The 20967-nt window shown below is 41.6% G+C and overlaps 1 protein-coding gene across 1 annotated transcript in view; it reads right to left on the bottom strand.

Moving 5' to 3' along the window:
* The window catches only part of lmtk2 (lemur tyrosine kinase 2), a 125504-nt gene extending 113441 nt beyond the window's left edge, over positions 1-12063 (bottom strand). Inside the window, exon 1 of the mRNA XM_080206823.1 lies at positions 11498-12063. Coding sequence (XP_080062949.1) covers positions 11498-11582 — 85 coding nt within the window. The 5' untranslated portion in view covers positions 11583-12063. The remainder of the gene's footprint in view (positions 1-11497) is intronic.
* Positions 12064-20967: the final 8904 nt, after the last annotated feature.

Here is a 20967-nt window from a genome sequence, read left to right as displayed (position 1 = left end):
CCCCAGCTTTTGTTGCGACACTACGGATTTCCTATGGAAACACAGCACACATGGAGAAGTTGAACCAGGGACACTCCTCGTCACAATGGATGTCTTGGCACTCTACACCAACATCCCCCACGACAATGGCATTGCTGCAACTGCCTCAGTACTCAACGCCGACAACTGGCAGTTTCCACATGCAATTTTACAACTCATCCGTTTCATCCTGGACCACAACGTCTTCACCTTCAATGAGTTTTTCATCCAGACACATGGAACAGCCATGGGGACCAAATTCACACCTCAATATGTCAACATCTTCATGCACAGGCTCAAACAAGACTTCTTCACCACACAAGACCTTCAAACGATGCTATACACTAGATACATTGACAACATTTTCTTCCTTTGGACTCACGGGGAACAATCACTGAAACAACTATATGATAACATCAACAAGTTCCATCCCAGCATCAGACTCACCATGGACTATTCTCTGGAATCAGAGGCATTCTTGGACACACGCATCTCCATCAAGGATGGTCACCTCAGCACCTCACTTAACCTCACGATGCTCCACTTCTTCAGCTTCCACCCACCCTAAACACATTAAAGAAGCCATTCCCTACAGACAAGCTCTCCGCATACACAGGATCTGCTCAGATGAGGAGGATCGCAAGACACTTCCAGACGCTGAAAGATGCCCTCATAAAAACAGGATATGGCGCTCAACTCATCGATTGACAGTTCCAATGCGCCACAGTGAAAAATTGCACCAACCTCCTCAGAAGACCCTTCGTTGTCCAGTACTTCCCCAGAGTGGAGAAGTTACGACATCTTCTCCAGAGTCTTCAACACATCATTGATGAAGACAAACATCTCGATCCCCTCCCGGCACTTCTTGCCTTCAAACAACTGCACAACCTCAAACAGACCATTGTTCGCAAACTACCCAGCCTTCAGGAGAACAGTGACAACACCACACAACCCTGCCACAGCAACCTCTGCAAGACATGCTGGATCATGAACATGGATGACATCATCTCATGTGAGAACACCATCCACCAGGTACACGGCACGTACTCTTGCAACTCGGCCGACGTTGTCTACCTAATACGCTGCAGGAAAGGATGTCCCGAAGCATGGTACATTGGGGAGACCATGCAGATGCTACGACAACGGATGAATGAACATTGCTCGACAATAACCAGGCAAGACTGTTCCCTTCCTGTTGGCGAACACTTCAACGGGCACAGTCAATCGGTCTCTGATCTTCGGGTAAGCATTCTCCAAGGTGGCCTTCATGGCACACAACAGCGCAGAGTCACTGAGCAGAGACTGATAGCCAAGTTCCGCACACGAGGACAGCCTCAACCTTGATCTTGGGTTCATGTTGCACTATCTGTAACCCCCATGACTTGCCTGGGCTTGTAAAATCTCACTTACTGTCCTGTCTGGAAACAATACACATCTCTTTAACCTATGCTAATGCTATCTGCACTCACACACTGTCTGCATCTTTAAGATTTGAATAGCAAGTTAGCTGTAAAGACTTGCATTCTAATCAATATTCTGTAAAACGTGTGAGACTTTATATGCCCTTCTCTGATCAGAACCTTCCACACGCCTGATGAAGGAACACCGTTTCCGAAAGCTTGTGGGATTACTATCAAATAAACTGGTTGGACTTTAACCTGGTGTTGTGAGACTTCTTACTGTGTTTACCCCAGTCCAACGCCGGCATCTCTACATCATCTTTGAGATACCAGACATCATGGTTAACTGTTTCTTGACATTTTTCCGAAACTGACACATATATCTCTACCACACTCACCATGGCTATCCCCAAGCTGGAATTTTTATCAAGGAAGAGCATTTGGTTGCATTAACAGTTCTTTTGTGATATAACTAATGATGAGTTGAGGGGTGTAATGTTTTACAATGCAGTTCTATTAAACTGCAATAGCTACCACTCTCAGCAGCGAAAGACAGGCTTCCTCCCTGAACAGGTGCTCTGCTCTCTTCTGCCTCTGCATTCATCCTCCTGTCAACTTGACGGCCAACACTGTCTCCCTATCCTGTTACATTTGTGCGCTTGACCTTTCCAACCTCACTTGTACTTTTCACTTTCTCTTTTTATTCTGTTTTCTGTTCTGCTTTCCGTGTTTGTTCTTTGCTTAAAGGGCTATTTCCTTTTTTTAAACGTTCACGTTGGAATGATCACTGGAACAGGTCAAGGAAATGGCAGAGCAATTTGGAAGTAACAGACTGCAGAAAAAAGAGAGATTAAAAAAATTGGGAATGTACAAGAAACACTACGTTTAGGAAGGAGTGGGTTATATAAAATATACAGAATTGGAGGGATTGGCATATATAAAATCCACAGCAATTGTGAAGAAGTAGGCCGTGGGATTTTCAAATGCTTAAGTTTTGAGAATGATAGTTTCACTGGAGATGTTTGTGGTAATTGTATTCCTGAGCAAAGTTGGAAATTGGGCCAACAATTTAACAGATTAACTCACATATGTTCGAGGAGTAAGGGTGAATGATCTTGAAAATTTTGAAAATTAAGCACAGAGGAAAACTGCAATTTTGCCTACACATTGGTGGTAGCAAAGAAGTGATGTGGGAATTATTTTGTTTAAAGCCTTGATGGCCCCTGGGAATCGCACTCTTGGAATATGCATAGGCATATTGGCTTCAATGCAATATGGAAACAGCACAGAGATTCCAAGACAATCAGCCATGGACTTTTGCAATGATAATGACGTGAGGTTTCAGTTACATGAGAAGCTGGGATTGTTCTCTTTTCAGCAGACAAGGTTCAGAGCTTATTTCACAGAGATGTTCAGAATCATATAAGGTTTGATACAATAAATGAAAAAATGTTTCTGGGATCAGAAACCCGAGGGCACAGCTTTAATGTCATTGGCAAAACAACCAGAGGTCAGGTGGGAAGGATTTTCTTCATATAATCAGTAAACTTTGAATGATCTGGAATATATCCACCTGAAGGAATGGTGGAAAAGAAGTCTATATAACTGTTAAAAAGAACTTGGATAGCTACTTGAAGGGGAAAATTTGCAGGGCTGCATGAAGAGGGCAGGAGAATGTCATTACTTGAATAGCTCTTTTAAAGAGCTGGCACAGGCACAATAGGCTGAATGGTCTTTTTTAAAATTACTGCATGGGATTTGGGTCTCACTGGCAAGGTCAGCATTTTTAACCCATCTGTAAATGTCTTGGTGCAGATACAATCTGTGTTGCTGGGAAGGGAATTCCAGGATTTCAAATCCGATGACTGTGAAGGAAGAGCAGTGTAGTCCCAGGTCATGGTAGTGTGAGACTTCGAGGGAAACTTACTGGTGATGGTGTTCCTATGTATCTGCTGTCCTAGGTGGTAACAGATCACAGATGCAGTCGAAGAAACCTTGGAGAGTTTGCTGCACTGTATCTTGCACATAGTACAGCCTGCTGCACCAGTGAAGAGGAAGCAAGGATTTATGTTTGGAAGGTGCCAATCAAAAAGGCTGTTTTGTCCTGCATGATGTCAAGTTTCTTGAGTGTTGTTAGAGCTACACTCATTCAGGCAAGTTCCATCACAATCCTGACTTGTGCCTTATAGTTGCTGGTCAAGCTGTGGAGAGTCAGTTACTCATCTTAGAATTTCCTAGCTTCTGACCTGCTCTCTTAACCACAATATTTATTTGGCTGGTCCAGTTTAGTTTATGGTCAATGGTATTTCCTTGAATGTTGATAGTGGAGGATTCAGCAATGGTAATACCATTGAATGTCAAAAGGAGATGGTTAGAATCTCTCTTGCAAGTGATGGTCATTGCCTGGCATCTGTGCGGTGTGAATGCTACTTGTCGCTTATCAGCCCAAACCTGAACATTGTCCAGGTTTTGTTCCCTATTGGCACAGATTGCTTCAGCACTGGCAGCGTTGCGAATGGTACTGAACATTGACAATTACAGAGTGAACACCCCCAATTCTGACCTAATGCTGGAAGGAAAGTTGTTAATAAAGCTGAAGATGATTGGGCCCAGGACACTATACTGAGGAACTTGTGCTACAATGGGTTTAAGATGATCGATCTCCAACAATCACGTACTTTGCGCCAAGTATGACTCGAACCAGTGGAGAGCTTTCGGCCTAGTTCCTACTGACTTCAATTTTGCCAGGCCTCCTTGATGTCATATTCGGTCAAATGCTGCCTTAATGTCAAAGGCAGTCACTCTCACCTCACCACAAATTCAGCTCTTTTGTCCATGTTTGGACCAAGGCTGTAATGAGAAAGGAGCTAAACATCTCTGGCAGAACCAAAACTGGACAGCAGTGAGCATGTTCTCGATCAGATAACTGCCATTTTGGGCAAACAGCAACAACAGACATAGCAGTTGCAAACAAATAATTTTATAAAAAGTGATTTACTTGACTGGCTCATCTGCTCCCATCATCTCTTACCAGCCATTGACCTATTACTTTCTTTTTGCAAGTAAGTAATTTATGCTACTGCTCTGTCAGCTGAATAGTTGACTCACTCCTCCTGGTTCAAAGTGCACAATTCAATTTGCTGATTGAGGAGCTTTTACATCTTGTATTGTAATCACACAATGGTATACCTAAAAACACACAACATAACAAATCACAACAGCATTTCTCCTCCTGATACGAACCCCACTTGTCTTATTTTGATTCATCATCATCCAGGAAGCACTGCAAATTAATACAATAAGTATAGGGATAGTATTTGTAACAAGATGCAAATTTTCTGTACGTGAATATTTTTTTAAAACAGTCAGACTCTTTGTTTGCTATTTACTCTAGAGGGATAGGTTAGTTCAGTTGGCTGGACAGCTGGATTGCAATGCAGAACGAGGCAAACAACTAGGGTTGAATTCCTATTGCCAGCTGAGGTATTCATGAAGGTCCCACCTTCTCAACCTTGCCCAACAAAGTGACACTCAGGTTAAGTAACCATGTCAGCTCTCTCAAAACGATGGAGAGCAGCCTATGATCCTCTAGGTCTTTGGCAACTTCCATTTCATTCACATTTGGTTATAAATTTCACTTCCTCTCTCCCTTACATTATTTAAGCAAATCTACTCTATTCTGTTCAGCACAGGACGATACACTAATTTTGATAGTTTTCTTTAACAGCGATATGACAGCACAATCAAGTGAACTGGCAGGCAGGTTACTGGCTCTTTGGGCCATGCAGAGCTGCCCATGCACATGAAGGAACCAAGTAGAGAGGGCAAGGGTGGGACTTTGAGATCTCATTTTGCAAGCCTTTGCATTTTATGCATTAAAAAAAAGATTGATCTCCAGTCCAAACAAACCTGTTAGCAATATTTGTACCATAGTATTGATGGTATACAAATACACAAGAATTAGGAACAGGAGTAGGCCACTTGACCCCACACCACCATTGAATAAGATCATGGCTGACCTGATTGTAACTTGAACTCCACATTCCTGCCTATACCAGAAAACATTTCACTCCCTTGCTTATCAAGAATCTACCACTTCTTTAACGATGTTTTAATAAATAGATTACAATAGAATTGTAATTATTACACATTAATCAAAAGGAAAAATCTGTTTTCTCCCTTTGTTCCAGATATGACTACAAAACATCTATGAATATAGTCAATGCTCATTCACAGCAGAAGTACAAAAAGATTTAACTGGGCAAAATGGAAAAGCTTACTGGCTGAGGCACCTGAAATACGACTATTAAAAGACAAGGCTTCAAATCAATATCTAGAGCTTTGGACAGATGGTCAAAGAAGGATCAGCCAGCTTCAACCATAGCCAGAACATGTGGATATGGTCTGCAGGAGTTGGGATAGAACACTTATCGCACTTGTTGTCTGTGCTTGAAAGAACTTCCTGATTCTGGCTTTGGTGAAGTGAATTCTGTGCAGAACTCTAAACTGAATTAGCTGAGCACAAGCAGATGTGGAGTTGATCCTAAGAAGGAGCTTTTTCTCACCAGTAGTCTGTAAAGTCAAACTCAAGCTCTGCTTCCCAGTGATTTCTTATCTTGTGGAGAGGAGAAGGTCTGGAAGATAGCATGAGCATGTAGAGTATCAATGTCAGTCAAGATGAAATTCAAACTGTGAGACCAGCCATTAAGGCATTAATGTGGACTTAAGCCAAGAATAACAAGGTGAAAGGACAACATTATGAATTCAAAACAGCATGAAACCAACAAATATTCAATTCACTGTCTGGACACAGACATTTACAGCAGACAGCCAGCAAGATACCACTACTAACAACAATTAAGCCATCAAAACAGGTTCAATTTTAATCTATGGTAAACTGATATCAAGAACCAAAAATGTTTTACTGTATTCCAGAAGAAACAATACTGTTTTTATTTATGGAATTTTTGTTCTGCACCCCGAAGCAGTAGTAGGATTGTAAATAGTGCACAACAAATATTGAGCACAAAGTCCAAACTTCTGCAACTGCTGGCCAAGATGTTATGTGAAGTAATACTCCAATATCCCATTAAAAAGTACCTCAAGCCTTCAGACATTGATGCTTCAAAAGACTGATACTTTGTGCATCTGGTAGATATATTTCGGCAGAGACATTGAATACCACTGACATTGGTGCTGTGAACTGACTGCAGGTAGTAATCGTTAATTAATTGATTATAAAAGTGATACAATTTGCTATTTCACAAGTTAGGATAATCATATAAGATTGAGCTGCAAGAGGACAGAAAGCAACTTTGGGATTCCGTTGAATAATATTCCAAGTGGAAGTGCAACATAGTTCAGAATAATGCATAAAGAGCGAAATGGATGACCTCCAGGGTGAGCGAGACAAGGTCAAAGCTCAAGGTATCCTTGGGTTACTAATATTATCCATAGATACTTGTTAGACAAGTACGAAGTTGACAGTTATTTGGTAAAATGATCCTGAGCAAAATCACACCACTATTGAGCAAACAATACGCAAAGGGTGGAGGGAGAGGGGATGCAAAGGTTTTACTAATTTGTTTGTAGGTGGGACCTTTGACATTTTCAATGAACTTGCAGCCAAATTTAACCTCCCTCCATCTAATCCTTACTGCTATTTTCAAGCCCAGTGTTTTGTTCGCTTTCATTGCTCATCCTTTCCTCAAACACCTCTAAATACATTATTGGAAGGGATTTTGTCACTGCCTCAAACTATTTCAAGGTTTATGATCTCATGTTACCTTCCAGACCTTCTCCTCTCTACAAGATAAGAAATCACTGGGAAGCAGAGCTTGAGCTTGACTTTACAGACTACTGGTGAGAAAAAGCCCCCTCTTAGGATCAATTCCACATCTGCTTGTGCTCAGTTAGTTCAATTCAGCGTTTTGCACAGAATTCACTTCACCAAAGCCAGAATCAGGAAGTTTTTTCAAACACAAACAACAAATGCGACAAGTGTTCTATTCCAACCCCTGTAGACCATATCCACATGTTCTGGCTATGGTTGAAGCTGGCTGATCCTTCTTTGACCATCTGTCCAAAGCTCTAGATATTGACTTGAAGCCTTGTCTTTTGATAGTCATATTTCAAATCCCATCTGAACTGGCTAAGATTGCATTTGCTTTATTTATAGCCTACAGGCAGATTCTATTAACTCGGAGATAGCCCACTGTTCCATCCTGGTTAGGAGGGAATCATGGTAGCACAGCAGTTAGCACTGCTGCTGCACAGTGCCAGGAACCTAGGTTCAATTCCAGTCTTGAGTGACAGTGTGGAGTTTGCATGTCTCCCACTATCAGTGTGGGTTTCCTCTGGCTGTTCTGGTTTCCCTCCACAGTCCAAAGGTGTGCAGGTTAGGTTGATTGGCCATGCTGAATTGCTCCTTGGTGTCCCAAGATACATATGTTAGAAGGATTAATGGGGTAACTATGTGAGATTACAAAGTAAATCTGGGTAAGAGTTGGTGCAGGTTCGATGGGCTGAATGGCCTCCTTCGGCATTGTACGGATTATATGTCTTCTGTTTATTTGGAAAAATATTACATATGCTATAAGAAGGTCTACTGAGAAATTTTATCATAGAAAGCAGCCTTTTGTTTCTTTCTTTAAGCAATTAGTTGTCAACTTTTATTTGCAGAGCCTCTTGTTTGTGCCTTAAAAACAAAAGCAAATTATTGCGGATGTTGGATTCTGTGCAGCTTTGACAAAGGATCATCTGGATTTGAAACGTCAGCTCTTTTTTCTCCTTTCAGACGCTGCCAGACCTGCTGAGGTTTTCCAGCATTTTCTCTTCTGGTCTGATTTGTGCCTGTTTGTTTACTGGGGAAAGCTGCTTCGTTGCATCGTACTTTTGGTTTTGTAGCAGACAAACAAAAAATAGAATTTATCAAGACAAGTTAAGGTTTTGCAAGGCAGGTAAACAATAGTGGTAGTATTTAAAAAAAATACTTTACTAGGGATACTAACTGAAGGAAATCATGGAATGGGTGGGGAAAACAGAAGAAGAGCAGTGAAAAGTTGTACTGTAGTCCAAGTTTGACACAGATGAAATGGAGCAATGGAAAGGGTTTAAGCTAATGTAATAGTGGATGTGGGGGAAATTATCATTTAAGGGAGAAACAGTAACTATTGTGACTAAGTAGAAGGCTTAGTTACTCCAGCAAGAAAATACCTTCAGATAAAGGAGGAAGAAGGATGATTTGAAATAATGAGAGCTAAAAGCTTGACTGTACAAGAAACAAGGGATATCGAACAGTTCTGATGGAAGATCATTGACCAGAAACTTAAGTCAGTCTCATTCTCCAAACATACTGCCTTATTTCAATTTTTTAAATTTTTAAATTAAAGAAAGAGGCATTGCTTAATTTAGTTCTAGGAAATGAAGGGTGTAACATGAGCTAAGTTAAAAAAAAAATGACAACAGTACAATCTAAAATGCAACCAAGTAAGGACAATGAATATTGATTAAATCACAGATTCAGATACCCCTTTATAACATGCTGTTAAAATTCTAAAGAACACAGTAGATTCACTGATGATGCGAAGGATGTGAATCTACAACTGAGGAGACACTGGATGTACATCTAATGTAACAAAAAAATGGAAAGATGAATTATAGAAGTTATTAAAATTATGATGTATTTTAATCACGAATACGGAAAGATCATTTCCTCCGTTTGGGAAGTCAGCAGCAAGGGATTATCAATTTGAAGTAATCGCTAATTGAGTTGAAAAATTCAAAGAAATTTCTTCAGAGGGTTGATTCAAATCCATATTCTCAGTAACTGAACTATTGCTATTACATGAAATCATCCAAATTACACAAGGTGCTTTTATTATTCAGCTGAAGATGGAAGAGGACAGAGAAAACCACACTTCATCCGAAGAAACTACCGAACTCTAAATTCTATCAACCACAAACAAATAAAAATGGCCATGACTAGCTATGACATCCTTTGGTTTTATACCCATTGTATGAACTATCTTATTTAAATAAGACAAAGCACTGTAAAGTAGGGCGACTAGGTGTGCATATGCAACATGCATTAAGCTATTTGTTTTGCTTTTGAGCTTCTGGGGATTCCCTTGAATGTTTGCATAAGATGTGCATGTTATTGATGTTTTTCTCTTTTAATCCACAGGTGCTTCAGTCTGCCTTGTTGTCCAACAAGGGGCATATACGCGGTGGGTTGTGTGAGGACTGCTCTTGGATGTTTCGAGAGTAGCCTAGTGCTTCACGTCGTTAGTGTTCGCTTAAACTGGACAAGCTGATGGGCAACACAACAGCTCAGTGACTATCACTGTTTGCTGTGCAGATACATGGATTTGGGCCAGTATCTGTGGGAGTTTGTGCATTCTCCCCGTGCTTGCTTGGGTTTTCTCCGGGTGCTCCGGTTTCCTCCCACACCCCAAAGATGTGCTCTTAGGCTGATTGGTGTCATCAAATTGTCCCTAAATTAGTCTCCCCTCAATCTGGTTTCTAATGTGGAGTGCCATAGGCATAGACAAAGGTCATGGGTGGAAGAGGGAATTCACAATGTTAAAATGGCAGCGTGGGCTCGTTGGGCCGAAGGGCCTGTTTCCTGTGCTGTGTTGTTCTTTGTTATTTACTGAGTAAAAAAAACTCTCATCTTTTCCTTGCACCCTGACAGCTCACTGATTAGGAAGCACCATAGGTAGGAGGGAGGAAATTAAGTTCTTCACAATAGCATTTGTATGTGTTTGGTTGCTGCTGCTTTGGCTTCCAGCAGTGCTACCAGTCACAAATCCGAGAAAGCAAAAGCAAATGATCACTCTATGTTTTGAGGTTAAGCCATTTTAAATGCAAGAATATTCTTTAGATCCTTGGGCTTCCCACCCCAAAACCAAGGTTGCACAAAAAAAAAACTGCCTTCAAATCCATGATGTAGAGATGCCACTGACAGGTGTGTAAAACTGAAAGAATGAACCTTTCCTAAAATGTGTATTCTGGAAAGGTACTTCATGTCTCCCACCCACCTCAATATTTGGATGTGTCATGTTGTCAAAACATATTCCCTACACTACATGGTACAGTAACATGAATAGCTATTCAATAAATACTGAAATATGTCAAATGAAAATGCTTAAGCCTTTTTTTTTAAACAGAACATCTGGGTAATGATTAAAGTAGATCACTGTAATATTTTGGTGGATTGAAATAAAAGGTGCAATATACTTCCAACCATCTGTTTCACTGCATAAATTAGTCTGATTGCTATCAATTCCAGTTTTCACATAAATGAAACATAGGAACTGCAGTTCTGCTCAACACCAATATTATAATAGAAATCTTAATCACTTCAACAAAGGCAACAACATACAAGCAGCCAATTCAGCCAAAATTACAACATGTTCTAGAATTAGGAAGCTGGTTTTGAAGGAGATTTGATGCAAAAACAAAATTCAATCCTAAGGTGCAGTTCAGCCACTTTACAGAGCTGAACTGGTAATTAACATTCTGGTTTTAAAATGGCAGATATTTTAACCCTATAAAATTCCAAACTTTGGCACTGCAATTATATTTTTGGTTTATGTAGTCCACAGCTCAGTTGTGGAATTGAATAAATTGCATACAATGCTGAGATGACATTACTTCATCCGAGATTTTCCAAGATGGCAGGCAGTCACTTTTGAAGGCAGCTTAAAACACCTGAACATCAAGACAAAGAATCAGTTTGACAGAAGGAGGATAAACTGTGAAACTCCGTCTATCTTCAAACAAACAAATAATACACTCCACAGCTATCTATGAAGTAGCCTATGTAATTTATGGATTAAGTGATTGAAAACTGAGGCGACGCAGAGGCATCCAGTTACAAATCTCAGCATAAATAGAGGTTCGGATTTTTAAAAATAGGCAACTTCACACAAAAAAAAGCCAAACCAGTCATACACATCATTTTTGCAGTGTATTTCCACGCAACCCAATAACTATTTTTTTTGCACGTGGACAAGTAATACGCTACAGCCAAGTGTTTTTTTTTGTGCGATTCGATGGACGCAATGTGAACTGACCTGCACCTGTTTGCGGAAGTGGAGCACCTTGGACGCTGCGCAATGCCAACAGTGTCAGTAAGAGAATGCCGGCGCGTATCGCCATTCTCGGCCGGGGTGACTGCTCTCCGTCGTCAAGGACCCGAACGATCGTCGATGTGAAGCATTTACACGGATGGACCAATTCCTTCACCCTCCCCCCTGTCAGTTAGCGTCGATGTTAACAATAAACCTTCCTCCAACCGTCCACCCACCCACCAAACCAACCACTAAACACCACCGGCAACCGGCCGGCAGCCGCTCTCGCCTCTTGCAGCGCTTTTCTTTCGGATTTTTCGGCAGCAAACAGTCACTGGAGTTGGGCCACAGAAACTCATCCTTACTCACAGGCCTCGACCGCCGCTCAGCGCCGATGTTCCCGTCAGATCCCAGCCCCTCACCATTATTTTTTTACCGGTCTGGTGACAAGCTGTGCATTTTTTTTCACACGGGTGACGACGTTTTTTTATTTACTCTGCGCTTTCGCTAGCGATACGACCGCCCACCTCCCGACGCCTTTCCCACGGCCGCCATGATGCATAGCCCTGCGTCAGGAGACAGCCCGTTCTGCCCCACCGCCTTGATTGACAGGGCTCCTTGACCAATCGCGCACCACCCCTGACCAGGCCGTCGAAGGGGCGTGTACAAGCGGGGGCGGGACCTCCGGCCCGGAGGCGGTGATTGACGGGCTCGATCCCAGAATGTTGCGTCACTCGCCTAGCAACCGAGGCAGGCAGGCAGGTAGGGACAACTTGAGGCAGGCTTTTGCAAAGGTGTTGTCTGAGGGCCAGGTGATGGAGCCTCCAGTTCAATATTGTCTCTCCTTTTTGTTATGTTTATTCAGTACGCTCCTATTGCCAACCCTTTATATGACTCAATTTCAATTACGTCCAAGTGTAAAAGTTTTATGACAAACTTATTGTGGAGGATCTCACATGACAAAAGTCCATTCATACCTAAAACAGCTCTTTGAAAGGGAGGAGTCGCACTCTCCCTTTTTCCACATAGCTTTTTTTAATATGCAGCTTGAAAGTCTCAATAGAATATATTTCCCTTTCAGGTTGTGCAGGGATTACAGAGATGTGGCTGCAAGGTGACAGGGACTGGGAGCTGAATGTCCAGAGCTATCAAGTGTTTAGGAAGGATAGGCGGGAGGAAAAAGGGGGGGGGGGGGGGGGGAGGGGGAGGGGGGGGGGGGCGTAGCTCTGCTGATTAAGGATAGCATCAGGGTGGTAGCAAGGGATGATATAGGAACCAAAGAGCAGAAAGTGGAATCGTTGTGGGTGGACATTAGGAACAGCACAGGGAGGAAGATGCTGGTGGGTGTCGTCTATAGGCCCCCAAATAATGATCTGGAGGTGGGGGAGGCTGTTAACACGCAAATAAATGCGGCGTGCAGGAATGGAACAGCGATAATTATGGGGGATTTCAATCTACATATTGATTGGTCGACCCATGTTGGACGCGGTGGGCTCGAGGAGGAGTTCTTGGAATGCTGCCGGTATAGTTTCCTCGAACAGTGTGTGTTGGAGCCAACGAGGGAACGAGCTATCTTGGATCTGGTGTTATGTAACGAGGCGGATAGAATTAGGGACCTTGTGGTGAAGGATCCTCTTGGGGAGAGTGATCATTGTATGGTGGAGTTTCTGGTGCAGATGGAGGAGGAGAAAGTGGGTTCCCGGACACGCGTCCTTTGTTTGAACAGAGGGGAGTACGGAAGGATGAGAGAAGAATTGGCGAATGTTGACTGGGGGAGCGCGTTGGAAGGTAGGTCTGCTGAGGAGCAGTGGAGGATTTTTAAGGAGATCTTTCTTGCTACTCAGCAGAAATTTATTCCGATGGTTAAAAAGGACCGTAGGAGGAGAGGTGATAAGCCGTGGATAACGAAGGAGGTGAAGGAAAGTGTCAAATTAAAAGCGGAGGCGTATAGAGTAGCTAAGAGTAGTGGGTGAGAAGAGGATTGGGAGAGGTTTAAATGTCAACAAAGATTGACAAAGAAGTTGATAAAGAAGGGTAGGATAAGCTATGAAGCTGGGCTAGTGCTTAATATAAAAAAGGATAGCAAGAGTTTTTATAAATATATAAAAAGGAAGAGGCTGGCTAGGGTGAACGTTGGACCCTTAGAGGATGAGAGGGGGGACTTAGTGGTAGGGGATGGGGAAATGGCTGAGGTCTTGAATAACTTTTTTGTTTCGGTCTTCACGGAGGAGGACGTGAATAATTTGCCGGGTGTTAGCGATGGAAAGATGGTAGGACTGGAGGGTCTCAATGACATTATTGTTACTAGAGAGGCGGTGCTCGACAGACTGGAGGGGCTGATTGTGGACAAGTCCCCAGGACTGGATGGAATGCATCCAAGGGTTCTGAAAGAAATGGCGGAGGTTATAGTGGATGCCTTGGTGGTTATTTTCCAAACGTCGCTGGATTCCGGGGAAGTGCCGGAAGATTGGAAAACGGCTAATGTTACGCCATTGTTTAAGAAGGGTGGCAGGCAAAAGGCAGGGAATTATAGGCCGGTTAGTTTAATGTCTGTTGTAGGTAAAATGTTAGAATCCGTCACCAAGGAGGAAATAGCGAGGCATCTTGAGGGGAATTGCTTGCTAGAGCAGACGCAGCACGGTTTCGATGAGGGGAAGTCGTGTCTGACAAATTTATTGGAGTTCTATGAGGATGTGTCTAGGGCGGTGGATAGAGGAGAGCCGGTGGATGTGGTCTTTCTTGATTTTCAGAAGGCGTTTGACAAGGTACCTCACAAGAGGTTATTGCAGAAGGTAAGGGGGCATGGAGTTGGGGGTAGGGTGTTAGCGTGGATAGAGGATTGGCTGTCAAATAGGAGGCAGAGAGTGGGGGTCAATGGGTGCTATTCGGATTGGCGGTTGGTGACTAGTGGAGTGCCCCAGGGGTCGGTGCTGGGGCCTCAGCTATTTACCATTTATATAGATGGTCTGGAGGAGGGAACCGAGTGTATGGTGTCAAAATTTGCTGATGACACCAAGATTGGTGGAACGGCAAATTGCGCGGAGGGTGTGGAGAGTCTGCAGAAGGATCTAGATAGGCTGGGCGAATGGGCCAGGAACTGGCAAATGGAATTTAATGTTGGCAAGTGCGAAGTGGTCCACGTTGGTAGGAATAATGGTAGGAAGGACTATTACTTACGTGGCAAAAAACTGCAGCAGGCAACGGTGCAGAGGGACCTCGGGGTCCTTGTGCATGAGTCGCAAAAACCCAGCCTGCAGGTGCAGCAGGTGGTCAGGAAGGCTAATGGGATGCTGGCCTTCATAGCAAGGGGGATTGAATATAAAAGTAGGGAGGTCTTGCTGCAGCTGTAAAGGGCACTGGTGAGGCCGCAGCTGGAGTACTGTGTGCAGTTTTGGTCGCCGCACTTACGCAAGGATATTTTGGCCTTGGAGGGAGTGCAGAGGAGGCTTACTAGGCTGATTCCGGAGTTGAGGGGGTTGAACTATGAGGAGAGGCTGAATAAACTAGGCTTGTACTCATTAGAGTTTAGAAGAATGAGGGGAGATCTCATTGAGACGTATAAGATGATGAATGGGATGGATAGGATAGAGGTGGAGAGGGTCTTCCCGCTCAGAAAGGACAGTAGGACTAGAGGGCATAGCCTCAGGATAAAGGGGGGGCGGTTTAGAACAGAGTTGAGGAGGAACTTCTTCACTCAAAGGGTGGTGAATCTCTGGAATTCTCTGCCCGTTGAAGTGGTGGAGGCTGCCTCGCTAAATATTTTTAAGACGCGGGTTGATGGGTTTTTGATAAGCAAGGGGATTAAGGGTTATGGGGAGAGGGCGGGAAAGTGGAACTGAGCCACGACAGATCAGCCATGATCTTATTGAATGGCGGGGCAGGCTCGAAGGGCTAGATGGCCCACTCCTGCTCCTATTTCTTATGTTCTTATGAGTGGCACAGTGGTTAGCACTGCTGCCTCACAGGACCAGGGACCCAGGTTTGATTCCCAGTTTGGGTGGAGTTTGCAGGTTCTCCACATTTCTGTGTCTCCAGGTGCTCTGGTTTCCTCTCACAGTCTCAAAGACACGCTGGTTAAGTAGATTGGCCATGCTAAATTCTCCCTCTGTACCTGAACAGGTCTCGAAATGGTGACTAGGGGATTTTCACAGTACTTTCATTGCAGTGTTAATGTAAGCCTACTTGTGACTAAGAAATAAACTTTAAATTTGCATTCCAGATCAGGGTTTTTGATAAGAGAGGGGATTAAGGGTTATGGGGAGAGGGCGGGAATGTGGAGCTGAGCCACAACAGATCAGCCATGATCTTATTGAATGGTGGGGCAGGCTCGAGGGGCCAGATGGCCTACTCCTGCTCCTATTTCTTATGTTAACTTTAAAAAAGTGTTTTTTGCACCTATCCGTGGCTTGCTTGGCAATTATTTTATATCTGTCTCATCAGGTTATTGGATTTTCAGCACCATGGCTTCAAGTTCTACCTCATTTTCATTCTTCAAGACATTCCAAGCCTACATCTTTGACCAAACATTTTGTCATAGTATTTCCTTCCACTCAGTGCCATAACTTGTTTTATAAGGTCCCTGTGAAGTGCCCTGGGATATTTTAACATTAAAAGCACTATAGAAATACAACTTGTTGCTGTCATCTAATCTATCAAAAAGCCTTCATAATTTTCAGCATCTCTATTAAATTTTCCTTCACCTTCCTTGCCCTTGAAGTGAATGATCATTATTAATAATTCTTAATTAATTTGGAAGTGTATCCAATGAGTACAATTTTTTTATGTTTCACGTGTTTCTAATATTGAAAATTGCTGCAACAAAACTGTTGTTAAAACTGAAATTCAGGTTAAAAATAATTAAATCTAAACCTGTTGGCATCTTGTAGCTCTGCCAATATTGACAAAATGTGAGATGTGAGATTTATGATTATGGACTAATAGATCCATTGATTTTTAATAGTGCTATATATCATCATATTTTATTTGAAATCAAATTGAGGTATCGTTAAAACTAGTGATTGACCCATGGCTGTTCTATTAGAGATAACTTGGCATGATGAATGCTCTGATGAAGAAAAAGGTATTTTTGCTGTCCTCTAAAATAATTTTGATAAATGTGGATTAAAATATGTTTACAACCTACCATAATGGCTGAGTGTAATATTTCACCACTCAAAATAATTGATTATCACTCCACCTTTAAGACAATCCTTAAAATTTATCTCTTTAGCTAAGCTTTTGACTGACAGTTCTAATTGCTCCTTCTTTAGCTCAATGTCAGTTTTTGCCTGATTAGGCTTCTTGGTGTCCTACTATATTAAAGCTGCTACATAAATGCAAGTTGTTATTATTAGTTGCATCAACCATAAGGCTTGAAGCTTGATCCATCATCTTTGCTGAATTAGTTGATGGCACAAGAAGCAGCAACAGAAGCACTGCAATCCAGGCTTTCTGCAGAGGAGAATCAATCCGTGCTTTCCATTCCTGATTTCTATCTGTTGACCTTTCTGGAAATGACATATGTGTGGTCATCAGAATGATGATAGGGTACGGGCTCAGATATGAATAATCAGTACTTTGAAGTGGGAAGAATACTGGAGGGTGAACTCACCTAAGATTTGAATTCAAGAATGCTGTTAGTCTTAAAGAACCCTGAACCTACAGTGTAATACATCATCCCTTACACTGTATATAATATGTCTTGCTTTATTAAAAAGTACATTCTTTACTTAATATAAACAACTGTATGAATCTATGAGCTTTCGGTCTTTGTTGGTTAAATTATGCATTCCATGAGCTTTAAGGACATTTAAACATTGAGTCCATCTATATATCTAAACGTTGAATTCATATTTCAGTTATTTGCATGAACAGTATCTCAAGTTGCTGAAGCTAACATCTTGAGCTTGAATTTTTGTAAAGATCCATGCCTTAACCGAAATGACACTGGAGCCCTAATGTGGAAGTCCCAACGACAAACCCAATATTCACCATATTCACTGCAGGGGTTAGCGGATGAAATAGAGACGAGCTGTACTTTGCACATCTGTGGTTCACATGTAAAAGTGAATTTTCAAAACACGACTCACGGGCTTTTGACATTTGAGGGGAAAAAAATCTAAAACTGCTGGAGTTATTTGGAAAACTGGGGTGCCCTTTGGGATTGTTAGAATATGTATTTTAAAAAAAAGGATTAGCTCTGTGGGAGAGTCAAGCTATCAAGTCTTTTAAATACCCAGATCCTTTAACCTTTTGAAAAAGAATATCCCCTTCTTCACTTGAGAAAAATTGGTGTGTGCTATTTCACTGTTTGTTCACATTAGCATGAAAATTGTTATTGTAGGATTCATGTGTTGCTGCTTCCATAACCTACTCTTACCACTGTGGGGAAGGGAAGGGGTGGAATGCTGTAAATTCACAAGTTGATTGACGGTTCCAAATGGTTATAAAAAGAGATTAGTTGTCTTTGGTATTAAACTTTTATCCAGCCTGCCTCAGCACCCCTAGTGACTGCCACAACTTTTTCTGGAGTTGGCAGCCTGACTCCTGTTGGCATCAACCCTCATGGAATGAAATTATGACCATTCAGGGTACTTTCCAGTTTGCAGATTTGGACATTTTTCCAACTCGGGAGATGAAAATTAGTCCCTTGGTGTTCTCATTTGGGATTTATCCAGTAAAGGGACAACAGAAGTAAGACCAGCTCTTTACAAATTTCCAAATTCTCACAAAACAATGAATTAAAAATACTGTATCATCATATCTTAGTCCCTCCCTGCCAACCCTATAGTTAAGAAAGCCCACCAGTGCCTCTACTTTCTCAGAAGACTAAGGAAATTTGACACGTCCACTATGACTCTCACCAACTTTTACAGACCACCATAGAAAGCATTCTTTCTGGTTGTATCACAGCTTGGTATGGCTCCTGCTCTGTTCAAGACTGCAAGAAAGTACAAAGGATCATGAATGAAGCCCAGTCCATCACTCAGACCAACCTCCCACCCAGTGACTCCGTCTACACTTTCCGCTGCTTCAGAAAAGCAGCCAGCTTAATTAAGGACCCCAAGTCCCAGTCATATTCTCTTCCACCTTCTTCCATCAAAAAAAAGATACAAACGCCTGAGGACACGTACCACATGACTCAAGAACAGCTTCTTCTCTGCTGCCATCAGACTTTTGAATGGACCTACCTCGCATTAAGTTGATCTTTCTCTACACCCTAGCTAAGACTGTAACACTACATTCTGCACCCTTTCCTTCTCTATGTATAGTATGCTTTGTCTGTACAGCAAGCAAGAAACAATTTTTCACTGTATACTAATACATGTGACAAAAATAAGTCAAATATATAGAACCAGACTCTGTGCAATTCGAACACAACCAAAATAAAGAATAATGGATGATGGGATAATAATTACAAATTAATCATATTGAACTTTTAACCACAAAGAACAATAGGATTCAACTTGGATTATTTGTCACCTTGAATGGTAAGATTAATCTTTTCCATTATAATAATTGCTACCCATCTGTAATCTTTATAAAATCCATGCAGCTGCTCATACTAAGTAAGAGATGTGCCATTCGATGAGGTAAAAAATGTTATAGAGTGCAAGGCACCATCTATTATGCTAAATAGACTTTAAGACTAAAAGTGTTAATTGCTCTGCATTCTTGAATTCAAATCTTAGGTGAGTTACAGGTCAGACTATAGATCAGAATCTTAGCTCTCTTACTGGGAAGGTCAGTTGAGGATTTGCTGTTAGACATTGGAGAATGATACAGAAATTTGCATTATACCTAGTGTGACATTAACACCCCGTTACAAAATTTGTAATATATTGTGTTGGTTGGGTTGAGGACAATATTGTGATGACTTATGGGATGGCACGATGGTTAGCATTGCTGCCTCACAATGCCAGGGACCTGGGTTCAATTCCCAGCTTGAGTTGGGGTGGAGTTTGCGCATTCTTCATGTGTCTGCGTGGATTTCCTTCGGGTGCTCTGGTTTCCTCCCATAATCAAAGGATGTGCGTGTTAGGTATGTTGGCCATGCTAAATTGCCCCTTAAGTTTAAAAAGTTTATTTATTAGTCACAAGTAAGGCATACATTAACATTGCAATGAAGTTACCATGAACTTCCCCTAGTCGCCACAGTCTGGCACCTATTTGGGTCAATGCGGTATAGTGTCAGGTGGACTAGCTGGGGTAAATACATGGGGTTATGGGGATAGAGCCTGTGTGGGATTGTGGTCAGTGCAGATTCGATGGGCCAAATGGCCTCTTTCTGCACTGTAGGATTCTATGACTTTTTACCTTTGGTGCATATCTCTAATTGATCCTCGCTCAATACTTAATAGATACTATACTATGTGGTTAGCAGGCTTCAATATAAAAGTCAGTGGAACAATATATCCATTGCTCTGTTCAGTTCTATTTGTAAAATAGAATTTGTGCTTGGAAAAAATGAAATATGAATTGGTTGCATTCTGGGAGCAAGCAGATGGAACAATTAAAACCAGGTACCAAAATGTTACCTTAATTTTTTTCTGGAATGGGTTATCTTCTTGTCTTCCAACTGTTGATTGCAAGTATCACAATTCCTATTGCTGGCTCCCAACTGCTATATGCATTAATGCAGTTTTTATTTAGTAATGCATACTTTGGTATTTAAATTACTTATTGATGCTATATTGTTTTGTGATTTATCTTCCATTATAAATCAGGTAATCATTAAGGCACCTGCAGGAACACCTTAATAATTGCTGATGCTCAGAATACACACTGGGACATCACAAATTGCAATTCCTCAAAATGTACAGTAACAATTTGTATTACGTGCTGCCTTTAGCGTAATAAAAATTGCAAGGTGCATACTGAGAAAAATAGTGTCTCTCATTTGAGGAAAATACCATGCCACCTAGTGCATTAACAGGTAATTGTTACAGATAAGAGTGCAGGAGAAAAAATGTAAAATCTGAACACTAGCTCCCTCTGGAAGTATTTATGCAGCAAGTGTTGATGGAAAACTGCCACCACACAAAGGTTTTTAATAGGATATAGAGACTGATGTAAAACAGCATTATTTATAGTAAAATAAATTAAATATGGTTTGTGTTCTATTTCCATTCCAAAGAAGAGTTATGTGGACTTGAAATGTTAACTCTGTTTCTTTCTCCAGATACTACTAGACCTGCTGAGTTTGTCCAGCATTTTGTTTTTTTCCTTTCTCCAATATCTGCAGTATTTTACTTTTATTACACCATTGTCTTTCCACCTATGGAAGCCTACAAGATATGTTGTCATGTACAATGTGATGTTCTCCTCACCCACTTGTGTAGCCTTCTGTATTCTTGGAATATTTATGGGTGTTTTTAATCACAATATGACATTCTCCTCACATATAGGGATGCAATGTGCAAAGATTTTTTTAAACACTTTCCAAATTATATGACTTGTATTCTCTTCTTTAG

The sequence above is a fragment of the Carcharhinus amblyrhynchos genome, chromosome 18 (genome assembly GCF_965287045.1).
Source record: "Carcharhinus amblyrhynchos chromosome 18, sCarAmb.v2.hapA, whole genome shotgun sequence".
Taxonomy (NCBI): domain Eukaryota; kingdom Metazoa; phylum Chordata; class Chondrichthyes; order Carcharhiniformes; family Carcharhinidae; genus Carcharhinus; species Carcharhinus amblyrhynchos.
This window is presented reverse-complemented; position numbering and strand designations above follow the sequence as displayed.